Source organism: Anabrus simplex, chromosome 13 (genome assembly GCF_040414725.1).
Source record: "Anabrus simplex isolate iqAnaSimp1 chromosome 13, ASM4041472v1, whole genome shotgun sequence".
Lineage (NCBI taxonomy): Eukaryota > Metazoa > Arthropoda > Insecta > Orthoptera > Tettigoniidae > Anabrus > Anabrus simplex.
The window spans coordinates 106,430,087-106,442,365 of NC_090277.1; the positions used below are offsets into that span (position 1 = coordinate 106,430,087).

The 12,279-nt window shown below is 37.5% G+C and overlaps 1 protein-coding gene across 7 annotated transcripts in view; it reads right to left on the reverse strand.

Annotated features, from left to right (window-relative positions):
* Positions 1 to 12,279, reverse strand: part of Isha (Insulator su(Hw) mRNA adaptor) — a 402,024-nt gene that overhangs the window by 15,734 nt on the left and 374,011 nt on the right. For 6 of the 7 annotated variants that reach the window (XM_067156873.2, XM_067156871.2, XM_067156870.2 and 3 more), the window contains exons 19-20: positions 9,426 to 10,091; positions 1,876 to 1,941 (exon numbers count right to left, since the gene is read on the reverse strand). In XM_067156873.2, coding sequence (XP_067012974.2) covers positions 1,876 to 1,941; positions 9,426 to 10,091 — 732 coding nt within the window. The remainder of the gene's footprint in view (positions 1 to 1,875; positions 1,942 to 9,425; positions 10,092 to 12,279) is intronic. The other variant, XM_067156874.2, reaches the window with a different exon arrangement.

The window sequence follows — 12,279 nt, forward strand, 5'->3', positions numbered from 1 at the left end:
TCAATCTCGAACTTTGAACGTGTACTCACTAGGTTGCTTAGTAGTTTGTACTTGTGGTACCTTTCAAAGCAGTACCATCTGTGGCTCTATTTGATAGTCTTTTGTGTAGTATTAATGCCCTGTTTGTGCCATTCGTGTACTCACTATTTTCAAGTATGCAATTATTTCTCTTTACGGCTAATCCCCGTTTAGAGTTAGTGTTAATCATTAGAAATATCAAATTCACTGTCACTCTCCATCACTCGGTACCTATTACAACCGGTCTGTACATAATTAATCACGATTATCGGTAGCCATCGGCAACTGAATATGGCGCGCCATGTTGACATCCGTACTGGAGCTCCAGGGAATAGGTCTACATATCCAACATTAATTTGTTAAATTCATGAAGGTTTAAAGAAAGAAATATGCAGCGATAATTTTTATTCCATGACTACACCGTTTGGAACTCCTAATCTTGCCCACAATTTTATCAATAATCAAGGAAATACGAGGTGCATAAAAGCGAGAATTCTCATAGCCCGTCACCTACTGTCGGCTGTCAGTTAACGTCAGCTGAGAAACTACAAGAATTTTCAGGGCTCATCATCCATGTGGCACATCAGACAATGAATCTGCATATAAATATTGAAAGCTGAAATACTTTTCGTCACATAGGGCACGTTACCATGGGGAACACCATCTTGTACAATGATTCTCAGTGCGTAAGAACACCCGTGTATATACGAAGTTTCCATGGCTACAAAGACCGTACAATTAAAAAAAAATACATCGACACTAAAATCTACGACCCCTCTACTCCATGATATGACAGAAAGTAGTTAAAATTACAGCCAACAGATAGCACAACAAACTACAAATGATGTCCATGCGTAAAAAATGAGATCTCTGGAGCCCGTCAACAACCACTCGCCGCAGTACTACGGAGATCTCCAGGGCCGGTCGTCAATGTGTTAACACACATTTTTGAGCACCTTCAAATACCACCTAAATCAGAAATGAACCTACTCAGAGGGCCAGCACTCTACCATCTGGGTTCAGATGTGCTTATTTCTTGTCCATATACCTTTAAGACGTTCTCTCATTTTACTGGGTGTCATATTCTAACCCAATATACTCACTTTTGACATATTCAATATCTCTGCAACTATTGGAGAAATTTTCTTGATTTGATCTATATGTACGTTGTTATTGTTCTTCTTATTATTATTCTGCTTTTACAGCCTCATTGGACCACTTCAATCATTTTCTGGTCATCTTCTTCGATAGGTTTTTCTTTCCGAATTGCCCAGTAGCTTTTTATTTGTTCTGATCTTTCCTGTCGTTCCTCCTCTATAAATACCCTTTTCATTGTATGTTTGTCTATTTTTTTGTTTAAATTTTATTTTTCAGTTTCTTTAAATTTTCTGTTATTATTATTATTATTAAGCATTTTGTATGGTGTGAAAAAAATGGATGGGCTGCATTCAAAATTTTATTTTTATATTTCTTTTTAAAACACAATATCCTCAAAGGTAAAGTAAAAACCAGGCAATATTTTCACTTTTATTAGAAATAATGTTTTTCTTTTACTGGGTGAATCACAACGAGATTGACAGGTAGGTACATTTGTACAGATTTCAGGAAAACCATGAGGGTAAATAATGCAACTCAAAAGTCATGAGAGGTACAGAGCCCACTATTCTGACTGGAACACACACCATTTAATTAAAATTAAAATTTAAAAAAATCTTCTGTGACCTTTTGCACAAAAAGCCCCTTAAATACTATTTCACAATACAATAAAAAGCAGGTAAAAATAGGAACCAACAGAAGAAGAGACATTTGGGTAATAAAAAGCTTGTGACTTTCAGGGAAGAAAATCCACAAACTTACCAGGAGGTGGTCCCATTCCTCGCATTCCCATGGGCCCAGGTGGACCCCTTGGATGGAACATATGGCCTGTAGGGTAGAAAGTATAAGCTTATTCAAAGATAACAGAACTGATGAAATGTCCAAATTCCAACACTTAAACTGTAAAGAAAAAAAAAAAATTTTAAAGGAACTGGTGTGACTGTGAGTGTGTGATGGAATGAATGAATGGATAACTGGGAGAGATTGGTCACCTGACTGACAATGCATGAGCAGTGAGAATGTGTATGTACATATTATTTAATCAAATGGTAAACAATGCAAATATTGTAAATACAGTAGTATATAATTTTAAGCATTTATCCTGGAAACATGTTTCTATGTACATGTACCTTCCAAATTTCTATAAAGTCGAACCTCGATATCTCAGATCATCTCAGGAGTTGAATTTTATTTTGAGTTATCAGAATTTTGAGATATAGAGAATTCCTACCTCTGAGGATTCCATGTAATGGAATCACGTGTAACTACGGCTTGATACTGTAATAATAAGTGTTATTTAACCATATAAAATCAATCTCGAGGTATTTTATCATTTTAATTACAACACTTATTATAGCACGTTGTTGAGGACAGCATACACACAGCAGAAGAACGTGAAACATACTTCCTTTAACACCTTGGGAAAAAAATCTGTTAGTTTCTTCTGTTTTTTGCTCTTAAGCGTCTTTTCTTTCACATAATTTTCAACAAGAGTCATTGCTGTAAAAACACTTGCATTACACTAACTCTATAAGCAGGGTCGAAGAATAGTTACAGCATTTAACGCCTGGTCTACTGATGATCCAGAAAAGGGTTCATGCAACTCCAACTGCCTAGGGTCAACTCACTATAGGTGGCCAGATAAGCTGCTATATAAACATACAAAGGTCTAATGGAAAGATATACAGGAATTTGTACAGGAACAATAACACACAAACCACAAATGCTCTACTGCACAATTAATGTTGTACAAAATTCAAGTTGCAGAATATATTAAGTTTCTAAGGAGGAAATATTGTGAGATGGACAGCAGGCAATGGTATGTTGATAAACGGGGCTAAAAGTCAGGTTGTGAGGTTCACAAATAGGAAAAGTCCTCTCAGTTTTAATTACTGCGTTGATGGGGTGAAAGTTCCTTTTGGGGATCATTGTAAGTATCTAGGTGTTAATATAAGGAAAGATCTTCACTGGGGTAATCACATAAATGGGATTGTAAATAAAGGGTACCGATCTCTGCACATGGTTATGAGGGTGTTCAGGGGTTGTAGTAAGTATGTAAAGGAGAGTGCATATAAGTCTCTGGTAAGACCCCAACTAGAGTATGGTTCCAGTGTATGGGACCCTCACCAGGATTACCTGATTCAAGAACTGGAAAAAATCCAAAGAAAAGCAGCTCGATTTGTTCTGGGTGATTTCCGACAAAAGAGTAGCGTTACAAAAATGTTGCAATGTTTGGGTTGGGAAGAATTGAGAGAAAGAAGAAGAGCTGCTCGACTAAGTGGTATGTTCCGAGCTGTCAGCGGAGAGATGGCGTGGAATGACATTAGTAGACGAATAGGTTTGAATGGCGTCTATAAAAGTAGGAAAGATCACAATATGAAGATAAAGTTGGAATTCAAGAAGACAAACTGGGGCAAATATTCATTTATAGGAAGGGGAGTTAGGGATTGGAATAACTTACCAAGGGAGATGTTCAATAAATTTCCAATTTCTTTGAAATCATTTCGGAAAAGGCTAGGAAAGCAACAGATAGGGAATCTGCCACCTGGGCGACTGCCCTAAATGCAGATCAGTATTGATTGATTGATTGATTGATTGATTGAATGTTTGCTTCGAGAAATGGAGAAATTTGTATTATCGAGTTTTAAGTAACAGAGAAATAAATACATGTGAAGAATAGAACAGATGGCAGGGGAAATGAAATTATTTTGAGATACTGAAAATGGAGTAATGAAGGTTCAAGATATTGATGTTCCACTGTAGTTAGAATTGTGGTAAATAAATAATACTAATGTTACAGTTACACAGTTACTATTTCTAACAGAAAGAATATAGAACACATTTAAAATTTTCATAAACAACTGCCTTCATAGATGGACTCATTCAACATCAGTTCCATTTCTGCCAACTCTCTATCCCCCCTCTCTCTCTCATAAGTGAAAGATGAGGGGGAAGAAAAAAAAAAAAGGTCACTGCATTGTGAGTGTGGGAAGGAAAGGTTTAACAATCAGAACCCAAGAATGGAGACCAGTCAGCAAATTACAAATGCATCCAAAACATACAGCTTCACATCGCGCACATAATCGACCATGACCGAACTAAAAGCATTATACGTCATAATATGGAGGTAAAAAGCGCTGAGTACGACAAGAAGCGATGATGAGAAACTGATGATCTTCGAGGGGAGAGTCCTGAGGAAGACCTTTGGATCTCTTTGAGGGATCCAAATGGCTGGATACAAAGGAAAAACCAAGAACTGTATGATTTGTTGAACTTATGCAATACTGTACAAAGAATGAAAGCTTGAAGACAGCAATGGGCAAGACATGTGGCATGGATTTCCAACTATATCCAGATCAAACCAGTCCTGCTAGGAAGACCTGAATTAATGAATCCATTCATCAGTAGAATGGAAGATCTTAGGCAACTTTTAAGTTCATGAGACCTGAATCCATGCAGCACAATATTGCAGTAAATGAAAGCAGTCTGTGAGGTAGGTGCATAATCTATCACTAGTTAATAGTGTCTGCAGGGCAGAAGTTAAGAAATTTGTTGGAAGAGATGCAATAAAATGGTAGTAACAATATTTTAAATACTGCAGCTAAGTGAAGATACTGTCGACAAAATAAGATGTTTGAAACTGAAACTAAAAAAACAGAAGCGAATTATCATAAGCACTGTGTATAGTTGTGATGGATGATTGTACAAAGGCGGGACAAGCAGCATATAAAGGAAAAATATCAAATATATTTGCTAAATATTTTGTGATTAAGGGGAAAGATGTAATCTCAAATGACAGTTTGCTGAAGTAAAAGAAAAGGTTTAAGAATGAGACATGAGGATCAATGCAGAAAAAATGAAAGACAATGGTTATTACGAGAGGAAATACAGAAGGAAAGGGAGTCCATAAAAATTAGAAACAAAGATCTTGAAGTTATTAGCTTGAAGAGAATTAATGGTGAATTCAAGACAGGATAAGCAAGACGATACAATATAATTTGGAAATATTTTCTATCAAAGAATATATAATCTACAAACAGAACAAAGATGAAGACTGAAATAGCACTGACCTAAACTAGGATTTTGTTTTCAGAAATGTTTTAAAATTATTTCACAACTTTTATTCCAATATGGAATTGATAAAATGAAAGGCATCACTTAGAAAGTATGCTATATTTAATAAGCCCCCAATAATGCACACCGAACAACAATTTCTCTTCAGCTACTGACAGAATGAGGAAAAGTACAGAACTGTTTAAGCAATACAAGAATACTAAATTTGTTCTCAAAATTGGGAGATCAGTCTCAGCGAAGAGGAGAGAAGGAAGAAGGATGCAAAATTGTCAATCACCTTCTCAAATCGGGGGAGTTGGCACTTCTGCACCAGTGTTCAGCAACTTGCACACATAGGATATGTTATATACACAGTCCTTGCACACTACATGCAAGGAAAAGCAAGCAGATTGCGTTAATGACATGATGCGCGACAAATTTATTTCATTGCAGGATAAAACCATGGCTTGCATTAGGTAACAATAAAGAACACACATTTCCATCCCTCCTTTCTTTATAAAGACTCCTACGTCTGGCAGGCTGTACAATACTCTTAAATGTTTACTTAAATTCTATGTTGAAGCAACACAAATGGCATGACTTCAGCTGATAAAACACTAAAGCAACCCCTGTCAAAAGAAATCACTAATATCCAAAACTGCAAGTAAATTATTAAAATACTATTATCAACAACAACAAAATTTACATGTAAACCATCTACAATCAATAAATGTTCAAGAAAAATAACTTTAAAAATTATAAGTGTCATTATTGCTCCTTCAAGATCTACGATTTGTATTTGTTATACTACAAATGGAACACATTATTGTTATGCATCCTCCAATATAAGGTATGCAGAATACACAGGGAGTATAATTTAAGACTTCATAGCGGAGTACAGAGGAATAGGAGCTCAGAGAATCTGAAACAGCGAGTGCAGGGCTCACAATGGCGAGTGGACGTAATCGTCTAAAAGAAGCGGCATGATTACGCCTATAGAAACTAAATGAAACCGAATTCACCAGCTATATATATGCTCAGGACAAATAAAAAATTTAATAAATAAATAAATAAATAAATAAATAAAAATCTAGTAAATGAAATTGGACTCATCAGTATTTACAGAAGACCTTGAAATACTCTTTGCAGTTCATTGCCACTGATGGAATGCACAGTGTTCCTAATTTCGATTTTTAATTCTTCCGCAGTTCGGGGATTATGACTTTTCCTTTCAGATTTCCCTATAAATAAAAGTCTCAGGTGATTAAATCATGCGAATGAGGGGGCCATAAGCCTTTACTAATGATCTGATCATCAGTGAACAATTCAGGCAACCATCGAATAGGCCGTCGCACCATTGTACTGGAAACCTTTTCTCTTCTTCAGTCAGTTCAGCAAAAAAGGGTTTGAGAAGGTTGTGAATGTAATGGTCAGAAGTAATCGTGGCCTGACCACCATCATCATCATCATCATCATCATCATCATCTGGAGCAGTTTCCAACCACAGGCTGACAATTCGTCAGGCACTAATAGCGCACCATACACCCACCTTCACATCGTGCATAAGTTTCGACTGTAAAATGTGTGTATTCTCTGTATCCTAGAAACTTAAATGAAACCATGCTTCGTCACCCATAAAAAGCAAGTTGGGATCCACTATACCATCATGGACACTATCCATTAGCCAATTGCAAAATCTTATTCTTGGAATGAACTCTGTAGGCTGTATAATATGGACTGAATGAGACCGATAGGATCTTAAATGTAGTAATTTTGTTGCATTACATGCAGACAAATGTGAAATACAAGATTCCTGAGCTACTCTCTGAAGGGACTTATGCGGACTGACTTGCAATCTTACCTGTATATCTTCTAACCTCTCCTGTGCAAGAGCTGTTCTCATCTGCTCTTATTCCTTATTAGTTATAGAACCACTACTACATCACTTGTGAACGAGTTGTTCCACGTAATGGTTTGATGGTACTGTTGAATACTGTTGAATGGGGAAACTTTCAACGGAATTTTCAAAGGTACCTTTTAACTGGTTTCTTCTTACACGTTATAATTCTCATATTTTGGTCTCTATTGAATTGTACATTAAAGTCAAAGAAATATTAATGTTTATTTTATTCCACCTATTCAATACATAAAGAGTGATATTAATTAAGAATTAAATCTAATGAAGAAAATTATAGGGACATGTTTTGCCCTTTATTTAAGGGCAACTTCAGCCTCAATCTCAAACCTGAAAGGTAATAAATCAGGATCCTGATTGTTCTTAATTGTAGTTTTTTAAGGTAAATTATAAATGATAATAGTGAAGATGATGTAGGTATATGCGTCAAAAGATGAGCGAGAGGGTTGACAGTAGTTAAGATATTCTTATAATAAAGCCTTACAAACAGTCATAATTTATGTACTTTTTTGAATGTCCTTGTCTAAAAATGTGGTAACAAGTTGCATATTGGTAGTTCTATAAGAACACAAATAGCTGTGTCGAATCTTGTTAAACGGCGCCCTGTATTGGTTGAGGGCGTTAGAAATAAGTTTGGAGTCTAAACAGTTCAAACATCAGAAAAATGTTACTGATTATTCCAAGTGGAGTTTAAATACATTTTAAAGCTAGTGATGAGCGGCAGAAATGTCTCATCACTGGCTTTGTAAGGCTTTATTAAGACTTTATTCTTTATTATTCAGGCAGGAATTGAAACTGCTACTTCTTAACACAAATCTAGTATTTTAATATTATCGTATACAATTATGTTACCGAGACCAGAAAAGATGTTGCACCTTACATACATAAAGCCAGGGGAGGTCTTGGGACTGCCTGTTACTGTTTTGGTCCTAGTATAAGACTGGGAATTTTACGTTTTTGTGTTAAAATGTCATAAAAACCGTAGTTGTTTTATTTGCAACGTTAGATTTAAAAAGTTTGTATCATTTCCCACTCGTACCGACTTGTGCAGTGAGCGCCCTTCTCAGCTGACCTCAAGGTCTCAAATAACCGTAATTTCTGAAGTTTTTATGATATTTTTCTTCTTTTCAATTTGACTGTGATTATGATTAATGACGGGCAGAACTGAATATAATGCATTTGAGAACTTTTAAGAATCGATACTTACATTTGAAACTATATTCTCAAATTCAAGATAACCTTTACAAGCCAATATAGGCCTAATATACGCGGTACAAGATTTCCAGAAACTGACTACGAACAGTATACCAGTGACCAAATTACAATGGAAGACTAAGAAAAGAAGGGATTTTACAATCACGTATCTAATGTGCTTTAGAGAATTAAAAACTACTTACGGTCGGAAGTTTCCCCGGTAAAACCGAATATAAAGTATCAAGATTTTTAACTTGCCTATCGGTAATTGAAGTTTGAAGCCGGTCCCTGCCTCTCAACTGGAGGGCCCGGGTTTGATTCTCAGCCAGGTCAGGCATTTTTACCTGGATATATAAGAGCTGGTTCCAGGTCCATTCAGTCTACGTGAGCTATATAATAGTGAGATGGCGACCCCGATCCAGATAGCTAGGAATAACAGCTGAGAGGATTCGTCACACTGACCATGCGTCACCTCGTAATCTGCAGGCCTTCGGGCTGAGCAGCGGTCACTTGGCAGGCAAAGGCCCACTGGGGCTGTAGTTTGGTTTGGTTTAGGAGTGTTTGTAAGACTATAATTGTACATACTTCATTTTTGTGAAGTTTAGCCGAATTGTTGATGGTTTTCATTCATTCCCGGATTTTCCGTTTTCCCGTGTTGTACTTTTTCTTCCGCAGTTGCTCCAAAAACGGAGAATCAAGGTTCCACTGTAGTTACTAGTGAACTGGGCGACGGAGCTAAGCAACTACCGTGTCAGCCGTCAACACTTATTAACATGCCAAGCTTGACACAAGCCATATAGCGGTAGTTTGGGTATTCCTGTGGCCTGTATCCAGAACTTAAATTATACTCCCTGTATTAAGAGACAGGATATATTTCAAAATACAAATCTATGAAATTTATAAGCTATAGTAAAAAATTAAAGAGCAAATCTTTTTTCTCTTCCAAAAAATCAGTTCTTATTTTCTATACAGATTTTTGATTCTAGTTTCATGACAATTTATACAGAAATATAAGATTACTCCATTTTTACTTTTTAACTGTTTCTAAGTGACCAATCAAGTCAGTTTGTGTTTTTTCTTCATGTTTCAGTACCCAAGTAAACAGTGTAACTACAATATACAAATAAACATTGACTAAAAGAGTACTAACCAGGGCCTCTGCCTAGCAATGGTCTTGGGCCGAAGCCTGGGCCGCGAGGTCCCATCATTCCTCTGGGACCAAAGCCTTCATGTCCTCTTGGGAAGAAATCTGGCCTTGGACCACGTATCCTTGGGTCAAAGTCTTCTGGGCGAGGTGGGCCCCGCCTGTCAAATTCGTCTGGACGAGGTGGTCCTCTCGGGTTGAAACCTTCAGGATGCATCATTCGTGGATCAAAACCATCTCGCGGAGGACCTCTGGGATCAAAACCTTCCGGCGGCATGTTATGTGGGTCAAAATCATCAGGCCTTAATGGCAAGATATCAAAATCATCTGGGTGTGCAGAGCCATGTTGTCCAAACCCTTCAGGCCTAGGAGGAAATTCGTCAGAACGACCTTGTCGACCAAAAGCATTCCGAGGTTCAAAACCTTCGGAAGGAATTCTTTGACCAAATTCTTCACCACGGTTCCCTTCAAAGTCCTGCTTTGGTGGAGGCCCGCCTCGGGCGTCGAACATTTCACGAGGACCAAATCCTTCCGGACCACCTTCGGCCGGCCCATTATGAGGGCCAAAGGGTCGAATTCCTGGTGGGCCTGGAGGTCTGAACGCATCACCAGGACCAGGCGGCCTGAATCCATCAGAACCAATGGGTCCTCTTGGGCTAAACATGTGTCCACCTGCAAGGACAGAAAACACACTTCTGTATTTCCTTAAAGAAGCATACTGAACAAAGCTCTTAATTGATCCTAATGAGAACATGAGGGTTGTGAGAGTCGTAAATAACAGCTAACATTCAATCAGCCAGTCAGTACTATTACATATTCTAAGTACTGCAAAGAACAACCAAGTGTCGTATTACATATTAATTATGCATATGTGTTTCACCCTGTTTTAAAGGCTTCTTCAGTGCGATGGATTCACTGGATCAACACTGTAAATATTATTCAATGTTAACACAATATATTACTATGCTCATCTTGATCAGTTTCCAGCCTTCGGCCAGCCGAAGACTGGAAGTATGAAGGAAAAGCGTGACAACCACCGCAATCCAGTCTTAGGACTGACTACTACAAAAGAAAATGACTTTCTGTAGGTTTTTCTCAACATGTTATTTCTATATTTGGTCTGTTCTTAATTTGTGCTGTGATGACGACTTCACTCTTCTTCGCTGAGAACTTCATTCCATATGCAGAGACTACTATTACTCATGCATCCAGTTGTTCTTTTACTTTCTCCTCACTATCACCCCATATGATTAGCTCATCTGCAAACAGTACTGCTTTCATATTATCTTCTCCAATCCTTCCAGCCACAATACTCTGTCCATCACTATAACGAACAATAGAGGTGAAAGAGCATTCCACCTTCACACAGATAAATAATGTCTTTATTCGTGGCAAAGTTATACATGCCCTTCACCCATATGCACTCAGCTGCCATGTTCCAATCAACATGATAGGATAGGAATCCATTAACTTTCTAGTATGGAGCTTGAGGTTGTGTGCTTTCATTTAAAACAGTAGGGTGGGTAAACTACTGCAAATATTATCACCAAATCTGTTTTCAGTTATTCATAAATGCCACACAATTCATACCAATGTATTAGCTGAACAAGTACAAGTAAAACAGTAAGATAGTCATATAAAATCCTCGATTTTTCACATTATTAACTTTGAAGTTCTTCAGTGTGTGGTATGGCTGGAAATGTTCCAAAGTGGAAATTTGCACTTGTGACACTGCTAGCTTGTCTCCTTCCTCTTCTGGTACAATAGGCAAGTGACATACCTTTTTGTGGTTTTGAAATCCTTTGCAGCAATAGGCTCACTTCGACTGGGAAATGGTTTCCAGTCAGTCCGAAAGGTGGCTCTCCACGGGTGATGGAACGATGAACATTCAATAATTTCTTCTGCCAGTCTCCGCTTGAAAATGTTGAATGCTCTGTAGAGTTCTCTATTCACAATTTGGTGCAGAATGCGGGAAGTATCATGACAAGAAGTTAAACCTTTTTTTTTTTTTTTGTAGGGCTTGCAAGTTCTACGCATGTAATGAAAATGACTGAGAAAGCTGATCTAAATTTATAGCTCCCATGTTAACATTATAGGCTATAATTGCTGTCAGTTTGAATCTTATGACTCCAGTCTTCCTGGTATCAGCAAAGTCTAATCCATGCATTGTACAGAGTACAGTAACATCCTTCTAGACTTTCCATATGATGGCACAGACGTTATTGCACAAAAATATAGTTGTTTCACCTTTCTGGATGTTCTTTGGGCAAGATGTTTCCTGTAGAATCTGCCTCTTCCACATACATTTGTCCCATTGGTATTAAAAGCTGGTATAGGTCTGGACAAGAATACCAATTGTCAATAAATAAACAATAACCCTGATCCAGCAGACTGCTGTGAGACATCATATAAAAAACTACTTTGCTGATAGCTTGCACATCATCCATTTTATCTCGACCAACAAAAATTCTGATGTGTGTATGTAACCATTCTTCGAGGCTGAAAGTTTATAAAATTTTATCCAAACTGTGCTTGCTTTGATCTGTTACACTGAATGAAATGCAAATGGCCTCTGACTCCTGCCAGGTGTGTACAGTGCCCTAAATTTCGCTTCAATCATTTCCATTACAGAATGTAACTTTCTATAAGTGGATCAGATATTAACTGCACTTCAATACAGAAAAAAAAAAAAGAAATTTATAGCTTATAATGGATCAGATTTATCGGCAGTTTCACTGTTCACCAAATGTAAATATTTACTCAGCTCGAGGAACCTAGCTCGAGGAATGACAGTTGTCAAATACAGTGTGTCAACGTCTTTGCACCAGGTGTGAGTTGTAGGCTTCTGTACTAATCCCTT